The sequence below is a fragment of the Letharia columbiana genome (genome assembly GCF_014066305.1).
Source record: "Letharia columbiana isolate WasteWater2 chromosome Unknown Sc0000003_s0, whole genome shotgun sequence".
Lineage (NCBI taxonomy): Eukaryota > Fungi > Ascomycota > Lecanoromycetes > Lecanorales > Parmeliaceae > Letharia > Letharia columbiana.
This window is the reverse complement of record NW_023501039.1, coordinates 255,584-276,609: the sequence shown is the minus strand read 5'-3', so window position 1 is coordinate 276,609 and position 21,026 is coordinate 255,584. Positions and strand designations below refer to the sequence as shown.

At 50.7% G+C, this 21,026-nt stretch overlaps 8 protein-coding genes across 8 annotated transcripts; 3 read left to right on the top strand and 5 right to left on the bottom strand.

Moving 5' to 3' along the window:
- Positions 1 to 90: 90 nt before the first annotated feature.
- Positions 91 to 888, top strand: HO173_001550 (uncharacterized protein; the record flags this gene model as incomplete). The annotated part of the gene is made up of 1 exon (XM_037303489.1): positions 91 to 888. The coding sequence occupies one exon, from the start codon at positions 91 to 93 to the stop codon at positions 886 to 888; it is 798 nt and encodes a 265-aa protein (XP_037169211.1).
- A 232-nt stretch (positions 889 to 1,120) lies between these two features.
- On the bottom strand, positions 1,121 to 1,705 carry HO173_001549 (uncharacterized protein; the record flags this gene model as incomplete). The annotated part of the gene is made up of 1 exon (XM_037303488.1): positions 1,121 to 1,705. The coding sequence occupies one exon, from the start codon at positions 1,703 to 1,705 to the stop codon at positions 1,121 to 1,123; it is 585 nt and encodes a 194-aa protein (XP_037169210.1).
- A 3,138-nt stretch (positions 1,706 to 4,843) lies between these two features.
- On the bottom strand, positions 4,844 to 6,379 carry HO173_001548 (uncharacterized protein; the record flags this gene model as incomplete). The annotated part of the gene is made up of 2 exons (XM_037303487.1): positions 4,844 to 5,909; positions 5,967 to 6,379. The coding sequence occupies 2 exons, from the start codon at positions 6,377 to 6,379 to the stop codon at positions 4,844 to 4,846; spliced, it is 1,479 nt and encodes a 492-aa protein (XP_037169209.1).
- Positions 6,380 to 7,135: 756 nt separating this feature from the next.
- On the bottom strand, positions 7,136 to 7,943 carry HO173_001547 (uncharacterized protein; the record flags this gene model as incomplete). The annotated part of the gene is made up of 4 exons (XM_037303486.1): positions 7,136 to 7,309; positions 7,457 to 7,583; positions 7,763 to 7,824; positions 7,887 to 7,943. 4 exons carry the CDS (start codon positions 7,941 to 7,943, stop codon positions 7,136 to 7,138), a joined length of 420 nt encoding a protein of 139 aa, XP_037169208.1.
- Positions 7,944 to 8,849: 906 nt separating this feature from the next.
- HO173_001546 (uncharacterized protein) lies at positions 8,850 to 14,809 on the bottom strand (the record flags this gene model as incomplete). The annotated part of the gene is made up of 5 exons (XM_037303485.1): positions 8,850 to 9,046; positions 9,100 to 14,073; positions 14,127 to 14,224; positions 14,275 to 14,553; positions 14,736 to 14,809. 5 exons carry the CDS (start codon positions 14,807 to 14,809, stop codon positions 8,850 to 8,852), a joined length of 5,622 nt encoding a protein of 1,873 aa, XP_037169207.1.
- A 755-nt stretch (positions 14,810 to 15,564) lies between these two features.
- HO173_001545 (uncharacterized protein) lies at positions 15,565 to 17,077 on the top strand (the record flags this gene model as incomplete). Its single annotated transcript, XM_037303484.1, has 13 exons — positions 15,565 to 15,725; positions 15,783 to 15,808; positions 15,871 to 15,933; positions 15,987 to 16,021; positions 16,092 to 16,145; positions 16,201 to 16,247; positions 16,297 to 16,316; positions 16,366 to 16,467; positions 16,520 to 16,536; positions 16,584 to 16,697; positions 16,756 to 16,818; positions 16,874 to 16,927; positions 16,976 to 17,077. 13 exons carry the CDS (start codon positions 15,565 to 15,567, stop codon positions 17,075 to 17,077), a joined length of 858 nt encoding a protein of 285 aa, XP_037169206.1.
- A 479-nt stretch (positions 17,078 to 17,556) lies between these two features.
- HO173_001544 (uncharacterized protein) lies at positions 17,557 to 19,767 on the top strand (the record flags this gene model as incomplete). The annotated part of the gene is made up of 3 exons (XM_037303483.1): positions 17,557 to 17,868; positions 17,933 to 18,029; positions 18,116 to 19,767. The coding sequence occupies 3 exons, from the start codon at positions 17,557 to 17,559 to the stop codon at positions 19,765 to 19,767; spliced, it is 2,061 nt and encodes a 686-aa protein (XP_037169205.1).
- A 200-nt stretch (positions 19,768 to 19,967) lies between these two features.
- On the bottom strand, positions 19,968 to 20,939 carry HO173_001543 (uncharacterized protein; the record flags this gene model as incomplete). Its single annotated transcript, XM_037303482.1, has 1 exon — positions 19,968 to 20,939. The coding sequence occupies one exon, from the start codon at positions 20,937 to 20,939 to the stop codon at positions 19,968 to 19,970; it is 972 nt and encodes a 323-aa protein (XP_037169204.1).
- Between the last annotated feature and the right edge of the window lie 87 nt (positions 20,940 to 21,026).

Genomic DNA, 21,026 nt, shown 5'->3' with positions numbered 1-21,026 from the left:
TGTAAGTTATTCTTGCGCATCAACATTGTAAATTCGGCTCTTCCTGCCATTGCCTTTTCAGGTGACTCGCATATCCCACTTGTCTCAAAGATGCACACGCGCCAGAGCGCGACCTCATCTCTCCTCTCGCCCATAACAGTCTCTGCTTCCCATTTCAATTTCACTTTTCGATCGTTCAATCCACCAACAATGTCCACAAACCAGCTCCGCTCCTTCTCGAAGCTCTCTCGCCCCACAACGAGCAAAGCCGTCAAACCCATCGCTCGCCCCGCCCACCACATGTCCACTTCCACGAAACCCACCCCCGCCCGCTCCAACAGCGACGTCGCGCCCCTTCACCCGCGACTTCCCATTCCGAAGCCCGTGACCTCGCTCCTCCGCCCCAAGCTCTCCTCCTTTCGCGGCATGGCGTCCGGACCCGCGCACCTCGGATCCGGACCCATACTCGCGAGGGTGATGTCGGACCCCACGTTCCACAAAGAAGCCGACACGGAAGCGAAAGTCGCCATCGAAAAGGCCGTCGCGGAGGAGATGTTGCAGAGGTACTTCCCGGGCCCCCTGGGCAGGGTCGTCCGCAAGGGCCCTCTTCCCGCGACGCCGGCGGACACGGCGCCCAGGGAGCACACCGCCCTCTGGCATGTCCTGAAGGAGGATGATGGGCTGTCGGTCGTGTATGCCTACGCGCATGCGGGCGGGGAGACGGAGGACGGGCTGAGTATGTATATGCTGAGGCTGAGGCAGGTGATTGGGGAGGAGATCAAGGAGGCGGAAATGGGGGGCAGGGTGAGGGGTGGGAAGGTGTTTGGGATTGCGCAGGCGGGGATGGAGGTGTCGTTCTTTCAGTATGGGAGGGGGGATTTGGGGGATGCAGGATTGGGTGGGGTTTGAGCGGGCTTTGGGGCGGAACATGTCCACTCGTCGACTTGATCGAGGTGTCCCTTTGGTCAAGGCATGACGAGCTAATGGGGTTCGGTGGGGAGGGATGGATTGTTATGCTAGTGATGACCGTCGTCTTGCTGAAGTCGACATGGTACGGAAAAGTGCGAGTAGAAGTCGTGAAGGCCGGCAAGTCTTTGTGACCAAGATACCAATACTTGAAGACTACGACTTCCCTGCTCCCTCAGTCCACATCCGCATTCACTGGCGAGGTCGACCCAGTAGCCTTCCTCGGAAGGTCTCCAAGCCCAACACTCTTGAGAGTTCCTCCCCCATACTCAAAGAACATGAGCTTGAGACCCCATGATAACATCGCCCAGGCCGCACCCGGCTTCAAGAAATGACCGTCCTCGTCCATCTTCTTCATGAGAAGCTTCAAGTACTGTACCAGTGTATTTGCGGTATACGGATCCCCAGCGTGCACGTAGAGAAAGAGGGAAAGTATGGTTCCCGGCGCTCTACCAGAGCCGACAGCAGCCGGCACATCAGTTATCTCGACTCGGTACAGAGCAACGTTTGCGGCAGATAGGGTGTCGACAGTGGTGATGTGCCCGACGGGGCTGATGCCCTGGTAGCCGATAGTTGGGGGTTCGTCGTCGAGGACGGTACGGTAGCGAGGGCCGGAGTAGTAGGTCTGAAGCAGCTCTTCGACGATGCATTTTTCCATGCGGATCTGGGTCTGCTCGTCTGCTTCGCTGTGTAGCTTGGGGTTTGCCTGGAGCTGGGCGAGCGAAATTGCTCCCTCCTGCTGCGGGTTTGAGGGGTTCATTGCTTGGCTTGATTTGCGGATGGCCGGCTGGAGGAACGTATTTTCGTAGTACCACCAATATTTTGGAGTAGACTCTTTGATTTTTGCTTGACTCTGGAAAAGAAGGAAAGGAAGAAGAGAGAAAGGGGAAAAGAGAAGGGGAGCCTTTTATGGCTCTCTTCATCTCCGGGCTTTCGCAGGCAACTGAGACATATCATGACCCGCACTGAATGCCATTGGCGGATCGTCCACTGGTAACAGGCAGCAGGTAAGGAGGACGCGAAATCAATCACATCAATCGTCGGTCACTTTCCCAAAGAGTCGCAAATTGATTAAAGCTCTCAGACTCATCAGTCAACTTGACTCCGGACAGTCCCCCTCCGACAGTCCCCCGTCCATCCTAATGCAGCCTACCGGCTATACCCGCAGCCACGCGGCTTGGCATAGGCCTTGGTATACGGATATGTAATGTGTGTTGTGTTATGTGTAGAACGGACAGATTGATTCTCCAGAACCTCTCCGGGGCTAGGTCCTAAATACAGTGTAAAATTAGAGTAGGTGGCTGGAAAATATGATGACTGGGATGCGCGGAGGCTAAAAACATGGTGGCTGGGATATGTGGGGGTCACATAATTCACATTTCGATAGGCTTAGCAATGGATATTTGCGATATAGGCCCTTCGTCTACTATTATTATACTACCTCTGAGTTATTTATAACGAACCCCAAGTATCACGTCGTCGCCGTAAACGACTACTTCGAAATCAATAAAGTGGAAGTGTAGGGCTGGCCATAGGATACCCCACTAATGCGAGTCTGAATACTGAGACAAATCCGCATCCCTACCTTCGGGCCTCATCCATGGATAACTACTACTACTACTACTACTACTACTACTCTAAACCGTGGCTCGGGAATAGGAGGCCAATATCCGGAGAGCAAGCAACTGGTGTATGTCATGAGAAAGATTGTCAAACTTCCTCCGGAACGAGGCCTGAGAATATGCACAACCAAGTTGCCCTCCGCGAGATGTAGGAGTCCGATGTGATTGCAAGCATAATGTCAGTGGCAGAACATGAGGCACCGCCTTCGCATGTTCGGAGAATTGTTTCCTTTCCCGCGGAGGGTACCTTCACACGAATTCAGGGAAGGTGAACACGGGAGTTTTCGATCCAACCATACAAGGGCTCGCCACGCTAAGTGGGCACGTCAGCTCGCCAGTCCTGCCCAAGCAGACGGTGAGTGATTGATGATCATCGGTAGTTTCCCTAGCTTGACGATTAGAGCACTAGGATCGCTCACTTGGGGCGACGATTCTAGAATCGGAGATCCTTCGGCCATTCCCCGAGCTGACAGAGGTCTAACAGCATCATTGTACATCTATGCAAACCTTAGTCAACCCTGAAAATGAGACAAAGCGCAGCAGGATTCGAAAATATGTCAATGAGATCTAAGAGTAGGGGGCGGGAAGAACTGCTTGACTTCAGCTTGACAGTCTACTTGTAAGCTGATACAATGGACGCATCGAAAGCATCCCATCCCAGACCAACGATCGTCTTCGTCCCCGGCGCCTTCCATACCTCAGCCCATTTCGAACCAATCAGCACCCTTCTAAATCAAGAGTCTTTCCCTACGAACAACTTCCTACGACTGCTCGAGCAAGAACAGCTTCATATCGGGATGATGTGTATGCAATTCGATCCGTGCTTGAGAAACTAGTCGAAGGAGATGGCAAAGAGGTAACGTTGGCGCTCCATTCATACGGCGGAGTGCCAGGATGCCAGACTGTCAGCGGACTAGAGAGAAGCAAGCGCAAGTTGGAAGGGAAACCTGGCGGTATAGTTCACGTATTGTTCATCGCTGCTCTACTGGTCGAACAGGGCCATGGAATGGCAGCCGCTCTGGAGGGTGGCAAGGCACCATCCTGGGCCGTTTTCAAGGTGAGGAATTCCATACTGGTTCAATCCAATCCAACATTCTTCGTGTCTGCGACGGGTTGTAACATAACATTTCGAACAGGACGGTCTTCTTTACCCTGTCAACACGTTGTCCGTCTTCTACAACGATCTTCCTCCCATGGAAGCGGAGCACTGGAATTCTCTGCTGGTCCCAAAGTCAGCCAGCAAGACGTCTGTTGATGTGGCTGACGTGTGTTATGACCTTGATGTACCTATTACGTATCTGCTTTGCACCGACGAACCCTATGCTCGTTATGCTAGAGGGAATGGTGGCAAAGGTGAAGAGGCAAGGTTGGAAGGTCGAGAAGATAGGTGGAGGGCATTCACCCTTTGTGGGGAGGAAGAAGGAATTACTTGGGATCTTGGAGAAGTGTTCAGGGTTCTAACCCGAAAAAAGTCGCGGCGTTGCTGCTAATGCCTTTCACGAATAGCTTAACATCAACAACGTGGCTTGGTTAATAGACTTATGATTAATTGACAATTTCCTAGCTACTGCTCTCCTCGCATGAGCCAGCTCATTGGAAGTCATGGGTCATTTCGAGGCTTGGCAACGGCGAATGAAGGCGACGTAGTCTTGAAATGAATGCTGGACCACGTTGTAGAGGTTATGGAAAGGAAGACCGTTGAGACAAATGCTGAAACAAAGATTTACCACCGAAATGTGGCCGTAGACAAGACTGAGAAAATAATTTACCAAAAAAAAAAAAAAAAAAAAAAAAAAAACTTAACTTATTGTTCTTTTCTGTCACCGCGTCCGAACTGTAGGACTTCTACTACTACGTATCTCTGCCTCGCAGGTCAAATGAGAAAAGTTCGAAACTTTTTGGTCACCTACTTTCCAGCACCGCGCCTTTAAAGGCTACTTTATACTACATTCTCTGCAGTACCCCACCTCGACGTCTCCGTCTTTGATACGGTGGTATCGGATTCAATGAGGGTATTAGTGTTGACTCTTTGCGACCACCGCGTTGACGTAAAGTAAGGATGTCAAATGGCGGCCAAAGGAGGCGGAGGGTTCGGACTTTTGCTGGCATTTGTCAAGCGAGACACGTTTGGGAGGTTGCAGTCTAATGGTCAAGATCATTAGAACTCTACTTGTGGTAAAACGGCATGGTGAGTGTTTTAGATTTCGTGCAACTATGGTTATAGATTTCGTAACATATATACAGCATCGTTTGTACAAGGATCCCCTCAATCCATCTTAATATGTTAAAGCATCCTCGAAAAGACCTCTCAACTGCTCTTTCTCTTCATTCACCTCTTCACTCAAGCCCGGTGCCAACATCAGCACCCTCTTCTGCGGTAGCGTTCCTTCAACCAATCCATCTATATCACCACCTCCAAACCCCAATGCCTTCAACCCTCTGGGCTGATCACCCAACTCCACCAGAAAATTCGATAGCGCCTCCGCAAGTACTTCTCCCGCGCTTTCCCTCTTCACGGAACTAGTGTCCACCCCAAAGATTTCGGCAGCTGCAAGATGCCTTTCCGGATTTGAGGCGGCTGTGAACCTGAAGACTGCAGGTGCTGTAACGGCCACGCTGACGCCATGGGGAATGATGGGCTTATCGGTCACGTAGCCCGCATGCTTGTAACCCGGATTCTGCCCGCTGATGGGGTAGCTCATGCCATGGCACAGATGAACACCTGCATTCCCGAAACCTACGCCGGCCAAGGTAGCGGCGAGAAGCATCTCTGATTGGGCTTCATGATCTTCAGGGTCTTTGGCCGCGCGAGGAAGATACTTGACGGTTGCTCTGAGAGCTTGAAGGGAGAATATGTCAGAGATGGGGTTGGCCCCTTGGTATGCAGGCCGGTTTATTGGATTCTCTGGCCGCGGCGTTCGAGTTTGATATGGGATGGCGGTCCATGACTCGAGGCTGTGGCAAAGCACGTCGAGGCCTGTTGATGCATGGACTGCAGAGGGCATGGTACGTGTGTTTAGGGGATCACATATGCCCAGTGTGGGCTTTAGAGCGCGGTGCGCGATTCCCGTTTTTGCTTTCTTGGCGACAAGGTCGAATATGGCGGTTCCTGTAGTCTCTGATCCAGTGCCGGCGGTGGTGGGAACAGCAATCAGTGGGTAAAGCGCCTTTGTGATTGGCAGACCCTTACCCAGCGGAGCATTGACGAAGTCGAGAAAATCAGCATTGGGGAAGTTCGTATAAAGATTCATGAGTTTCGCTGTATCTATGACACTGCCTCCTCCGACTGCGAGGAAAGCGTCCGGCCCATAGTTCTTAGAGAAGTTGATCGCATCCTTGATACTGTGTTCCATTGAGCAACAGGAACTCAATCGAAGTGATCAATGATTCCCCACTCACGAGCTGTCTTTGGGCTCTACCCTCGTTCCATCATATATTGTGAACTCCACCCCCTCCCTTGTCAACCCCTCCACAACCTGATGCATAGCATCCAGCTTCCCAACGGTCTTGTCTGTCACTACGCATACTCTCTTAGACCCCATGTTCTTGAAGTCCATGCCCACTTCCTTCGTGCATCCGGGTCCAAACCGGATGCTCGAGGCTGCCATTTCGAATGCATATTCTCTCTTCCTTGACGAGTCGACAGGTGTAGCAAGTGATCGCTTTGCATGGTTGAGTATTGAAGGTGTAGGTTGATAATGGCCTGGGCTTGCATGACACGGACAGTTGGGGGGATGGGTATATTGAACTGTTCGAAGGAGATTGAGAGCGCGGTTAGCGGCAGTGGGCGCCTGGCGTATGTTTAGACCCATTGCGCAGACAAAATTAAGGACAGAGCAGAAAAAACACTGGATTAATTCCTCTCAGAATCTTCTCATATATCCCAGAATGATTCCAACCATAACAAATGTACGAGGAAAAGAGCATGAAGTCAGAATGCCATCTCTACTGTATTTGCGGGGAAAATGAACCCCACACTCTCGGGCGATCTTCCGGGATCCGGGACTTGGATGGCGCTAGAGTTGCCGGTAAGGTAAGGTACTTTATTCACCAGAGAAGAGACTTGCACCGCTTCATGATTGACCGCACACATCTGATCACCTTCCCTCACATGCCACAGCTCAGTGCCGGCCGTTGCCCTCGTATTGCGAAAACATTCTCTCACATTCCATTTGCAGTACCCCAAACAAGTAGGTAAAGGTTGCGAAGAGACATCCTGAACAACCAAAGCGCCTCGCAAAGGCCATCTCAAACTTAGGACGCAGCCTCGACGGGGGATCCCAAGCGCACTTCTCTGCTGGTTCAGCCTGCGATAACGAGGCAGCGGTGGCCAGTTAAGGAGCACCACAATGTAAAATGGCATTCAATGGTGCATGAAGCATGGAACTATATAACACTGCGCAGAAGTCTTTTGTTGAAAGTCTCCACCAATGCTTCTAACCATAGCAGCATCGTTACAAAATAGAATGAACATCTGTCTAACCTTCTCCCTCCTCGCTCTGCGCCTTCCCTTCTCAAGAGAATCTATAGACACGGTTCCTTTGTTTGAAAGCAATCCCCAGCCTGAATTACTTACTCGATTCCGAGTTCATCTGAAGGTACTTGTATGCTCCAAATGCAGCGATACCTCCCACCAGCACAAGCGCGTAGAGACCGACGCCCATGCCTGCACTTTCTGACTTGCTTGCTGTGGTTGTTGATGCTGCTGGGGCAGCAGCGCCGGAGGGGGCTGGGTCGCCCGGCTGCAAAAGCGAACTGCATCAGCGAATGCATTGTTGAACATGGTAGGTTGATGAAGCAATGGCTGGGCCAAACCCTGAAAGGTTGTTGAAAGTGGAGAGCCCAAGGACAGCGCGGGAGTCCGACCCCTGAGCTTGGGAGTAACGTACCATTCTCTTCAAATCTCCCACAAGCAGCCCATCCAATATCTCCCTCGCCTCATCACTGTGTCCCACATCCTCAAAGGCTTCCGTTGCGTCCTGGCCACCCACGTCAAGAAGCACTTCCTCTCCTCCGCTGTCACAGTTCGTCAGCCAACCTCCTCATCAACAAACACAGCAAAATGAGATGCAGGCCCGAGGCCCCCTTCATCCTCAGTTGGACAAAGTAGCGGCGTAGTGGGGTCATGGCTTCAAGGGCCGCTGACAGGGAGGAGAGGGAGCCATATCGCGGTGAATGAGAGGAGTAACACATACGGGTGCTCATCCACGAATTTCGTGGCATCGTAGACCTTATCGTGCACGACAACGTAGAGATCCTATCCACCGATCAGATCCCATCAACCCCGATCCTTGGTCTCAGTAAGGGTGGGCCACGAACCTTCTTCCCGCTGTGAGACTGTACGTCCGCGTACGTGAGCTCTTTAGCATCTGACATGGTGGGCGCCTGTGGTTGGCAGAGGGGGAGGGCTCAAAGAACGAGGTGGGCTTGGGAGTAGCGAGGGTACAGGCCAGAAAGGAGTCGGTGAGATTTCTCGGATTCCGGTAGATTTCGGTGGAACGAGGGAAGGATACTGGATGTCGCGGAGTCATCAAGGCTTGGCATCGGTGTGCCTAACTAAGTAGGCTCGCGGGTAGCAAAAAACCCCCGGATTGGCCTGCAAATTTAGCGAGCCTTCAAATCTAAACGTGACAAAACCCGAGTCGCACTTTTGAATCCACTTCACTCGCCCTGTGGTTAAACTATCGTGATAAGACTTTGGTTTCAAAATTATAGAGAATAAGCAAGACAATCTTTCTCACATAGCGACTTCTCTAAAGCAGTCTCGCACAAAGGAGATATTTTGGTACGAGTGCCAATCCGGTTTCTTGGCTACCCGCGAGCTAGGCAATTTGTGTCAATCTCTATCCATACTCTACTTTACAGATTTCCTACGCTGCACTCAATTCTTCATTGTCGTCAAGAGGGTAAGTATTCATCGCAAGTTTTACAAGAACAAGATGCAGGAAGCTTTCATGAGTCGCGTAGTAAGCTATCTACGTACTTAAGCTAACAAGGTCCTTGAAATTTAAATTGTTTCCAGCACACCAGTCGGGTCTTTTGTGCATGCATTAGTCAATATAGTCGGGTCCTTTTCGCTCGCATCAGTTAAATGGGTAGTACCGTATCGTCTATGGACCCCATGCAACATGCCTGACAATCTTGACACCATGTAGTGGTAGAAGATGTGGTTGAGGTATACGGCACCCATTGCTTTCTTCCCAGTCTCTTCACTCCTCAAATGCATGCGACCGAAACAAATTGCAATCCCAGGTAAAAGACGCTCAGGGTTTCAGCCAGGTATCACGAAAGATGGAACGCCCCTTGCCCTTCTTGTATAGCAGTCAGAAGTCGCTTCCTCAAAACATCGATGTTCGTGTAGTCCGGAAGCTTAACGTAGTTCGCACAAGTCATCACCGAGATCAAGAAATCGTCAGACGTGTATGGAGGTTCGCTCGGTTTGCAAACCACAGTAAACATGGGGTTAAGGCTCTTGAAACCTATGCATCAAAGTCAGAAGAACTCGCACAGCCAGATAGGAGGGTGTACTAACCACCTATAGGTAGTTTGGGACTGCCAGTGACGAACTGGAGAAAGTCCCGTCGTTGGGGCATTGAGAGCTCACTCATGGTCTGTAGTAAGTTGCGGACGCTCTTGCTATCCATGTTGAAGCCGTGATCTGCCTTGATCGAATCAAGCAGTGTTTCGATACTCCAATCTTCTTCAACTCGGCCAAACAGCATGACCAGTTCACTCGGCGTGAATGCCTTCAAAGCTGTGTAGGGGAATACCTCCGAGAATCCCAGTCGAAAATGATCCACCTGTCGTTGCACGCCGCTGCCGAGAGTCATATCAATGACCTTCTCCACGTAAGACGCAACATTTTCAAGAGTCACGGGCCTGTTAGCACCGTCTGGTAGCAACTCAATAGCTGGATACCCAGGGAGAGTAAAATCCAAGCTGAGGTCTTCGATGTGAGCTCCATTGATGACGACCTTGCGTTCGGCCTGGGCCTTCTGGGACGCCGATTTGTAAGATGTTCCATCAATTTCTTTCTTAGCAATAGCGTATTGCTTTAGAAGCTTCAAGCTCTTCGCAAGATGGCTGTCCACGGTCTTTACAGCTCCCAATGACAAAGGAACAGTGCTAGGCTGATCACCAGTGCGGAAGAAGGTGGGATTAAGGGAGACATCAATGATCCTAGAGTCGAGCATGGATCTTGCAATGAATTTGCCAAGCATCTTAAACACGTTGAGGATCTTCTTGCCAGCTTCGCTATCTGCTTTCTCGGCATTCATAGGAGCGGGGAACATGCCTAGCTTTCCAAACGCATATTCGTCGTTCTCGTTCGCGTCGTTCTCTCTCCAAAGCTTAGTACTCTTTTTTGAGAATTCCTTCGATACTGTGGAGTAGAACTCGAGCGTAGGACCCAGACCAGTCCCGACCTCTTCAAAGTACTCTACCTCGAGCACACTGGATGATCCACCGTAGAGCTCCATGACTTTCATTGCCGAGTCGAGCATCCTGCTTCTGGATATGCGGACTTTCTGTCGCTGCAGACGTCCCATGAATGGACGATCATCACGATGTCGCTCTCGTCGATTCTCTTCTGCTGACTGATTTTGCCATCTAGTCATCGAGCGTGCATAACCAAAAGACGTCGATTGTAGGAACAAGTGCCGCGTCTCGAACGGGAAGAGGAATGGATAAAGACGTGCAAGGTCCTCACTCCAGCTAGGCAGACAATTGCTTGCAACGATCAAGGGCTCTTCAAGCTGACGATTGAGCTTCGCTGTCAACTTAGTGTTGACAAATTGAGCGACTGGTTCCGCTTTAACATCTACACTTGCTTTGCTATCATCTAAGACATCGTCTAAATTAGCGTTCATCTCGTGGAGAATGTTGAGTAGTCGGAGGATTGTCGATGTAGCTGGATGCTCATGTAGAGACGGGGGCATTCTGGATTCCGCCGTAGCACTTGCCCCAGTGAGCGATTTCAGGGAGGTTGACTCGGCTGGTGGAGGCCCTGGTACTCGCTTGAAATTCACGGTGTGAATGGCAGACCATATGTTGCGCGGAGCAGGATCTGCGGGCTCTGACTTATCGTTGAGGACCGCTCCATAGATAGTCGTTTCGTTGGATAGCGGTTGGCCGTTGATGCTGAATTCAATATGCCAATCCTGTGGCACTGCTTGAATTGCTGCTGCGTAGGACATGGCACGACCTGACGAAGAAGAATTGATGCCAGCAGCTAGCAACTCTCGACTACGGGCGGATGGAGGACCGTGCAGCGATGCTACAGAACCTTGGGATGGAGTTGCGACCCGTGTCCCATCTTCTTTTCGAGCGGTAACCTTCCCTGTTGAAGCTATTTCCATATTGACTGCAGTAGGTTCCGGTGCCTGTTCGCCTTCTATACCATCTTCCAAATCGTCAACGATAGCATCTAAGGCGCTGCTGTCGTCGACATCATCTTCATCAGAGATCTGTCTCTCGTCTGCGCATTCCAAAGGGCTCTGAATTCGTTCAGGAGCTGGAGCAGGCGCGTCTGGCGGACTATGATCCGCAGGTTGATGCTTTCGGCTTGACCGACGTGCAGATGTCGGTTTGTCTTTCGCCGGAGTTGAGTCAGAAGCCGCCGGTGCGTTCTTGGATTTGGGTCCTTTACGTGTTGCTCGAGCTGGTGTAGCAGGATCAGACGGTGTCGGATGAGCTGGTGAATCCCCAGTGGCTGTGCCACCCCGCTCTGCCAGCCTATGATGAGGATTAGGAATTCCAGCAGCAGCAGCGAAAGCGGCCAAAGCATTTGAAACTCCTTCACGATGTCTAGCGCTCCTCGGTCGATCCGAGAGACTGATTCGCGGCCGTAAATAATCATCTAGGGCCTTGAAAGTAGCAATAGCGTGTATGGAGATCATGAGGTTCTTGTATGGCCTAGGCATCTCGGCATCGTCGTCAGCAGCCATGAGCTTCAAGCGCAGTTGCTTTGATAGCATCGCAGCTGGACTGCTACGATTATTGTCAAGTGCGTTGTGGTGCACTGTTACTACTTCAAAGTGTTCCGCACGGCTGAGTAGATCTTGAAGCTTGTGGACGAGGACGCTGAACGGCGTTGGTGGAACGCTTTGAACTGTTGAGGTCTGAGTCGGTGCGGTCATGAAAACTTCTAGGAATGTTGTTCTCGCTTTCGCGCTTATATTATCTGCAGAGCTGCTGAAAACATCCAAAAGAACATGAACAATCTCCGAATGTAGCAACTCGGAGCTCGTGATTGTCTCCAACGCGTCTCCCTGGAAGTGTTTGGATAGCTTCGTGAAGAGTTCTGCTCCGTCACATGTCTCGTCAACCGAATAGCAATTCTCGATATCGGCAGCAAGATTCGTAAGCTCCCCCAAAATCGCGGATGCTCTGTCACGCATGGTCTTGCCCTCTGCGGTCTCGTGAACCTCTAGAAACTTCTTGGCTCGAAGAACGTTGAGATCGTGATCACTGGCAACAGCGTGCATTGGGTAGCTCTGGCTCGACGAAGAAGAGTCAGACGGGGAGGGTGAGATGTCTTCACGGATATCACGGGGTTCCTCATCATCGTCATCATCGTTACCATCGTCGTCCTCGTCATCTTCACCATGGTCACTATCATCTTCAGAGGGCGCATCAACTGCAGCTTTGTCGTTGGGTTGCTCCGCGGGAGCTTTGGAAGCAGGAGGCTGTAGACCCGTAGGCTCTGTGTTTGGATCTGCTCTGATAACTTTTGGCTTATGCTCGATCGTCGTCATAGTTTTGCTGGCGAGCTTGGAGACTTCAGCCATAACACCCTCACGATAGAACTGGTAGCCATAAATTGAGGACAACCGATTGAGAAGGAGATCCGAGGCTTTCAAGGCCGACGTCACCAACGAGGGGTGATCTTCTTGTGAAAGTATCGATGCAAGATAAGAAGCGTAAGGTACGGTGCGAAGAGCGTCTTCCAATATGGAGGCGTCTAGATTTGAGACCATTTTAAGCTGAGCCAATAGCACCTTCTGACGGACAACAAGGTTGACAGTGCTTGAGTAGGCATCAGTGAGTGTAGGGAATAGAACAATCGCGAAACGCTTCAATTCTTCCTTGCAGCCTTTGAGCAGTTCGACTCGCTTGGAGTTGTGAGAGCTCCTAGAGGCGCGGTCGACGTGCGACATTGTTCCGTCAGCTATTAAACCTGCGTCATGTGAAACCTCTTGGAAAGACAGCCTCTCGGTCTGAACTTCAGGTAGTAGTTCACATATGACATTGAGGGTCTCGGAGATTTGTTCTCGTGGACGATGGATCAAAGCTTGCATGATGAAAACACTGTCGATTTGGGAGGCCACATCCTTGAGACCACTAGGTGGTGATATCCCAGTCAGTATCTGGTACAGAGTATCGACAATACCCATCTTAAGAAGTTCTGCAGACAAGCGAGGGCTAGCGCGGGCGCTGATGGAGAGTACCCGCAAGAACTGAGTGTGTATGTTGGGCCCGATCAAGTTGGTGGTTCCAGGCTGCAGGAGTCGACGGATAGCTTTAAGTAGATCAATGCTCACAAGCTCCTCCAGCTTATCTTGCTGATACTTGAAGCTCTCAACAACCCTCGAGACACATATGGATCCTTGTTCTACCACCTTCTGATCACTGCTTGACAAAACGTTCAGCAATACGGGCATGACCTCTTTAATCACGGGGAAGGAGTCTTGCGGAATGTTTTTGCAGCAATTTGCAGCTGTCGTCACAGCGGTTCTCTGGGTGCTCGTGGCGAAGAAATCGAGATAAGCCAAACACGCAGTAAGACCTCCTTCACGGACAATGGCTGACGGGAATTCCACAGAGATCTTCTCCAGCGTACTCAGGGCTTGCTCAGCGAGATCTATGAAATGTATCTCCAAGAGCTTCTCGCAAAGTATAGGTACAGCACCACCATAGACGACATTAGCTGTCGAAGGAGGCAAAGCTTCCATTAGATTTGCTATGCAGCGGCAGGCCAGCAGCATCATCTCAGGGTTTTCTTCTCCATATTCGCTTGGCCGCATCAAGGTCACCAGCTCCTTAATGAATTGGTCGGGAGAGAAGTGGCCTGATAGGTTGTCCTCGTTTGAGACAAGGAGGATTTCCGAGAGCTCTTGCAGTGCAATAAGTTGCACGGAAGGGTCATCCTTCTGCCTCAGATTATTCAGGATGTCTCGTAGCCGCTGTGACACACCAGAAACGTAGCCGCTCAAGGCACGTAAAGTGCTCGACATGCTGGCGTGTGGTACGTTACCACCAAGGTAGCCTCCCCGGAACGGATCGCCCTCGTCATCATCTTCCTCATCAAATCTTCTCCGGGCCGTTGCTTCCCCGTCAACATCATCATCATCACTGGAGTCTTCGTTCCTCGGAGGTTCCACGATAGGTTTGGGGTCATCATTTGCAGTCTCGTCTGGGCCCTTCGCCACGACGTCCTCTGTTTTCTTCGTGGTTGCCTTCTTTGAGCGTTTCGTGGAAGCAGTAGGTAATGACGATGATTCTGGATCTAGATGTTTTAAAGGTTAGCTCTTGGCCAAGCAGAAGACTGGTGGGGCAGACCTTGAGTAGACTTCTTGCTTCGACTCGATTTTCGCCTAGACGTATCGGGTATTGTGGGTGGAGATTTCTCCTTTTCACCGGTATTACCTGATGAGGGACTGCTTGAAATAAGCAGAATGTTCTCAACGAATACTAAGGGCTAACGTACCCTGGTTTTGCCATGGTGATCGGCTGCTGAGCGCCTCGCCGACGAGACCTTGGAAGCGTTGGCGTTGACGACGTCTCGGCAACTAGCTTTTGCTTCTTTGCTCGTCTAGGAGGTGTAGGATTGTTGGTATCAGCTGCTTTATCAGGACTAGAGTCGCGATCTGGGAGAGCCTTGCGTTTGCGGGACTTAGGCCGTGGTTCAGCAGCGGCCGAGGTGTTCGTGGGGGTGGCTGCTACCGGCGAGGACTCTGCAGCAAGCTTCGTTGCAGAGCGAGTCACCCTGGAAGACATGAGAATTTGAGCGTACAGTGGACGGCTGAAGCAGCCCTTGCAAGAGGACGGAAACTATGTATGATGTGGAGGTCTGATAGTGCGGGGAGAGGGGGACGGTTGCTGCTACTCGTAGAGTTTTGAAATGACGGTGAAGGAAGGATGATCAAAGTGGTAAGAAGGTGTAGCTACCTAGATATGGAAGAAGTATGTGATGGGGTGTTGTCGAAAGAGGCTTCGAACTTGGAGGAAGGAGCTGGCACCATTTGCGGTTCAACCCTCCATAAGCGGAGAGATGAATCTTGCAAGACTTTTACACAAGCCTTAAATACATGTCCGGCTCTAGCGGGCCATTAGCGAGTGGCGGTACTTGTGTGTTGAATGTAGATCCAATAAGTGATAATGTGAAGTAGATGCTAAGGTATGGTATGTTGATTGGTATGGTCAATGCCCAATATGCTGTGAGAGTGACAGCAAAACTCGCAGCTCGCAGGCAAGGATGAAGTACGCCTGGATAGCCTCGGCTAAATTGAAAAACGCTAGTCTTTGAACCCTGCACGGGAACTGATATGCAACAAGATGCCTTACTATTACTACAAGTACGTAGAGTATTCACATTCTTCAAGTTTTCTTTTTCCATCACCCTCGCAATCATTGCTCAAATCAATCATACGCAGGCAGCGAAAAGAGTCGCATGGTTTGGATAGAATTCGCAAAATCATTTGGCCCAATATCGAAAAATCTCAATTTCTGCCTATCAAAGCCGAACATATGACTCGGGTTTCTCAGTCCGTCCTCGAAATTGGCATAAACTCCTACATACTCATACACGGCCTATGATATCTCTTGGAATATCCTACTTTCCTGCAGATAACTCCCCCAACGACAACTTCCGGAACTTTTGGCGGAAAACGTTGTGCTCGAAGTCACTGCAAACCCTGACCGGTAACACAGGGTTCCGCGATTCGCACAAGTCAACAACACTCAATCGAGTCCGGGCTTCCGCTCTGAGATACGAAGTATGGGCGACTCCCCGAAGACGGATGGAGTGGCCTACCCCAATGGCCATGCCGTTGCCGCGACAACCACCAGTCTCGCAAATTACTCGTTCCCTGAGGGCCGACTCAAGACATTGAGTGATTCCGCCAAGACACCCGTTGTGTTGATGGCATGCGGCTCCTTGTCAGTCTAGGAGCACTACTCAAACCGCCATGATCTATTTCATTGACGTCTTTACAGCTCTCCGGTCACTTTTCTCCATCTTCGTAAGTGGACCATCGAGTGATAGGACATCTAGAGAAGATATGCTGACTCAGAGTTCATGTAGGTCTATTCGAAATGGCCAACGACTACATTAAGTTTAGCCGGACGGAATTTGAAGTCGTAGGAGGTAAGTTCAATATGCAATATTCGACCCCGAATGGGTTAATGGATTTTATGCAGGCTATCTTTCACCAGTGAGCGATGCGTACAAAAAGGTAGGTCTCTTCTAAGAGAAGGTCCCTTCCGGATAAGGGTTGAAGCGGCATTACTAATCCATGGGTTCAGGCCGGACTTGCAAGCGCAGAGCATCGACTGAACATGTGTGAGATAGCATGTCAGGTGCGTCACGACAATGTTTGATCTACTTCTCATGCCATCAGCTTAATGGTCGCAGAATTCGGGGTTTGTCATGGTGGACCCTTGGGAAGTCATGCAGAAAGAGTAACATTTGATGGTCAATGAAAGTCTGCCACGCTGACACTTGCATTAGGTATCAGCCTACAGCCAATGGTAAGACTTCCATGATTACTTCGGCTGGGTCTAGCTCAAATACCTATAGTACTGGACCATGCCGAAAATGAGATCAATGTCCTAAGAGGAGGGGTCACAACTGTGGATGGTGAAAAAAAGCATGCACGCATAATTCTTTTGGCGGGCGCGGGTGAGCGTTCTTCCCCAAAGAAGCTATCGACTATTGCTGAACATTGCTCCAGATCTCATTCAGACCATGGCAAGCATCTTCAATTATTTCTTGGATGGTACTAACAATGTTTCAAGTCCACGCCAGGAGTGTGGTCACACCAAGACTTGGATCACATCTTGACACGGTACGGTGCTCTAGTAGTCGAAAGGGCAGGGACAGATATCGAAGACTCCTTGGCGACTCTTTCAGTAAGCATGGCTATATCTGTTGAGCCACATCCTAGCATGATCATTGACTAGAAAAAAGCAATGGCGAGAGAACATCTGGGTCGTCAATCAATTAGTCACCAACGATGTATCCAGTACAAAGGTAAGCGAGACATTCACATCATATAAGCAAGTAGGGTTGCTGACTTCCGTAATAGGTGCGGCTTTTCAAAAGAAGGAACATGTCCATAAGATATCTAATCCCTGCTGAAGTGCGGAAACCCTCTGCCTAGTAGGGTTGATACTGAAAGCAAGAACAGGTCATTGATTACATCAACGAACATCATCTGTTTGAAGATGATAGCCACCAGAGCCAAAGCGACGCTAAAGGCAATGCCTCCTCTGAAACCTCCAAATCATGAGGCGCTAGACCGAGAGAGCTGCGAATGTCACCCGCTCGCTGGCTTTGATGTGTGCATCAAATGGGAGACTGGGAAACGTGATCCTGGTCCGCGGCCCTAGAAAAAAAAAACAAATCCAGCACAGAGTCTGCTTGGAGTTTGGCTCAAGTACTGTCATGAGTGCCTAAGTATCAGGCAAGAACAAGGTTTGGGTGTTCTTGTAATGTACTGGGCTTTGCTAGACCCCAAATGCTTGATAGCTCCGCTGCATAGAGCCCGTCTACAGAGACAAATAGAGAGCCCAAACTGAGTGACAATAGACTCTGTGAAACCGAGAATTGATGTGATCTAATGTGAATTTATGTGATTTTCTATGCTTGCTGGTGAAGCTTTACACATAGGGCTGAGAACTGCCAAGCTTATTTGGCCCCATCTTTCCTCACACTTGTGCACCGCCACCAACGCGCGTATTCGCTTGATCCTTCCTTGCTCGGCTAAAGATGAACAGCACAGGAGTTCCCAGGCTTGCAGTTGCTTCGTCACAGCAACAACATCTCAGCAAAACATCTTCACAGCTCGCTGCTCAGAAATCGCTTGGCGAAGCTCGAGCAAAACTCAAGCTTGAACACGCCGATGCTACCACAGCAGTAGTAGATCCCTCTGCAACAAAACCTCCGCGGTTGACTGCTCGAGAAAGGGCAAAGCACCCAAAGCTTACCCCTACTGACGATATCCTGACCACTGTTGCCGCGAATCCGTGGGCAGCTCTCACCAGCTCAGAACAGTACTTGCTACAACCGGACCACCCTTCAGTGGAGCCCTTTTACGCACAATTAGAAGAGATTCGTCACATTCAGGCTCAATTCAAACTACTAGCCCGCAGCGCACATGCTCAAGTCAACTCACAAGCCCGCCGCTAGGCTGGAACCTTCGCCCCTCCCGGAAGGGTGGACGGAACACAAAGCTCCTACGGGTAAGTCACATCCAAGAGCTGCTTTTTGAACTTGCTCCCCCAAATATGAAGTGTAGCAATTTGCTAAAACTTACCGCCGGACCTAGGCCAGGCTTACTATCACCATGACTTGACCAAACAATCTACATATGTACGTCCTTCGCAGGCTCCGCAGCCCGCTGTGCGGTATTCGCAACAAGCTCCGAACGGTATCACAGGGCTTTCATTTAACGGACACCGTTTAAACAATTCGTTTGGCATCAGTGGAGGTCTTCCCACGTTTGGAGGCATTGGCAATCATCCACATGGCAATAGAATCGATTATCGCGGGAGCGGGGGTAGCAGAGGAGGACACGCCAACCAACAGAAGCTTCAACCGAAAGACAGATCCAAGTCGAAATACGATATCCCTGGATGCGAACCATGGGTATTGGTGAAGACGAAGCTTGGAAGACGTTTTGTGTACAATCCTGAGAAGAATGAGAGCTTTTGGAGGATTCCTTCGAATGTGTTGCCAAGCCTGACCGAATTTGACAGGCAGGAACGGGAAAAGAGGACCAGACAAGAATGCGGCGAGAGCGGCGACATGGAAGATGAAGAGCAAGCTGAAGCAGAGACCGTGCTAGCAACAGCTGCAAATGGAACTCCAACGGCGGCTCCAGCGCCGGTAACCAGCCTTGCTACCAATCAACAGACGGACCGACAGGCATTAGATAGCGACGACGAAGAGTACGAGGAGGTCGAAGTCACGGATGACGAGGACGTTGAAAATCCATCCAAGCGTCAAAAGACAGAAGACGAGAACATTGAGCAAGCGGTTGAATTTAATGAAGACGACATAGCGTTTCAACTTGCTGCCATGGGCCAAGACTACGGGTTGGATCCGGGCGAGTATGGTGACGGCGGTGGCGCGGAGTTGGTAGAAGGCGCCGAAGGCTTGGCTCTGACTGAAGAAGATGCAAAAGCGTTGTTCAAGGATATGTTGAGTGACCAGGGGATCAGTCCATATACGACTTGGGAGAAGGTCATCGAGGCCGGCTATATCGTGGAGGAAGAGCGTTATACAGTACTGCCAAACATGCGATCGAGGAAGGAGGTATGGGGTGAATGGACTCGGGATACTATTCAACGCTTGAAGGAACAGCGAGAGAAAGAAGAGAAGAAGGACCCGAAGATACCATACTTTGCCTTCTTGCAGAAGAATGCTACGCCTAAGCTCTACTGGCCTGAATTTCGGAGGAAGTACAAAAAAGAGCCTGAGATGCACAACAACAAGCTTTCTGACAAGGATCGGGAGAAATGGTATCGCGATTATATCAGCCGTCTCAAACTTCCAGAAGTCACTCTGAAATCCGACCTAATTAAGCTACTGAAGTCGACTCCACTCTACGCACTCAACGAATCTATCACGATCCACGCCCTGCCAGCGACCCTTCTGACAGATCTCCGCTACATCTCACTACGACCAGCCATCCGAGACCCATTGATAGAAGCACATATATCTACCTTGCCACCCGCTCCGACCAAAGTTGAGATCTCACTCGAAGAGCAAGAAGCTCAGGCCAAAGAGAGGCAGGAGCGTCAGCGAAGGCAAGAGGCGCTGGCGGAGCGCCAAAGACAGGTACAAGGAGAGAAGAGAAGGCAGAACGGCGCTTTGAGATACAGCAAGGGTATGCTACGCGAGGGCGAAGAGGAAGTTCAGAGAGCTATGAGAGTTGGAAAAGAAGGGCTACTGGGACACATGGCGGAAGAGGAGTGATTATCTATCACAGCAAAGCCATGAGCCGCAGCAGTGACTCCAGATGAGAGATCAGATCCGATGTTCATTTCCGCTCATGAGCAAAACCTCAGTTGATACACCTGTAAATTATACCATTCCATAAGATCGTCACTGTGACGTGTGGTCAAAGACCCGCTAAAACACTATCATATTGAACATCAAATCCTCAACGTTACGTGTCACCTCCCCCAAGCACCCCATCCGTCATCGTCCTCTTCATCTTCACTTTCTTCATCCTCTTCCACCCCGCCAGCACGCTTGCCCTCTTCGTCCTTCGCTCCGTCTTCGAGCCTTTCATTAGCTTCCTTGGCCCTCCGTAATCTCAACTCCTCCCTCTTCTCCCTCAACCGTCTGACCCTTTCCTCAAGCCCCTCCATCTCATCAAACTCGTCCTCCAGCGCCCTAGCGGCATCTTCTTTCTCCCCTTCCACTTCCGCTTCTCTTCTTTCCCTGCCTTGCAAACTGGCTTGCTCGCGGGACTGTGCTGCTAGTTCGGCTGCGGTCATAGGCGCAGCAGTGATAGTTGCAGCAGCTGTGAGAGCAGTGGGAGCAGAGGGATCTGGAGGTGGAGTAGCGACGTCGCGTTCGAAGGCTGCCCATTCGTTCTCGTCAATGGGGGCTGCTGACGGCTGGGTTGTGGGGTTGGTGAGAGGATTTATGGGGGCCAGGTTTGGAGGAGCACCGTTCGCACGGACGAAGCCTTGGAGTGGTTTCGTGACTGCGTCTCGTTCCAATGGCAGGTTCGTTTCTTCAATAACAGGCTTGGTATTCGCGTTATTGGCCTCGATGGCTTCGTCAAAGAAGCCTCCAGGTACGTCTACGACAGGCCTCGTCCGCTTCCGCGAGTCATCGTCCCCATCGTCTGCTTTCCGCTTCTTGCTTCCTGCGCTAACTTCTCGACTGCTTGCTTCTCCAGCTCTTTCTGGTCGATTGGAGCTGTTTGGGCGTTGGGATGTGCTCAATCGTAGTCGTTCTTGCCGCATCGCGTGCTGCGTAGATTTGAGGTGTTTGTCCCATACTTCGACGTCTGATTTTAGTGGTATATGGCAAACGGCGCATTCTAAGGTACCTGTAGCTGAGTATGAGGCTTGGGGGTGTTTTATTCGGCGTTGAGCGCGTTCATTGCGGAGGAGGGAGCGGACGTCTGCCATGGCGAAGAAGCTAGAAGCTTGCTACGCAAGTAGCGGTCAGCTAAAGAGCATATCTGGCTGTGATGACCTGTGCTCCGTCCAGCAAAT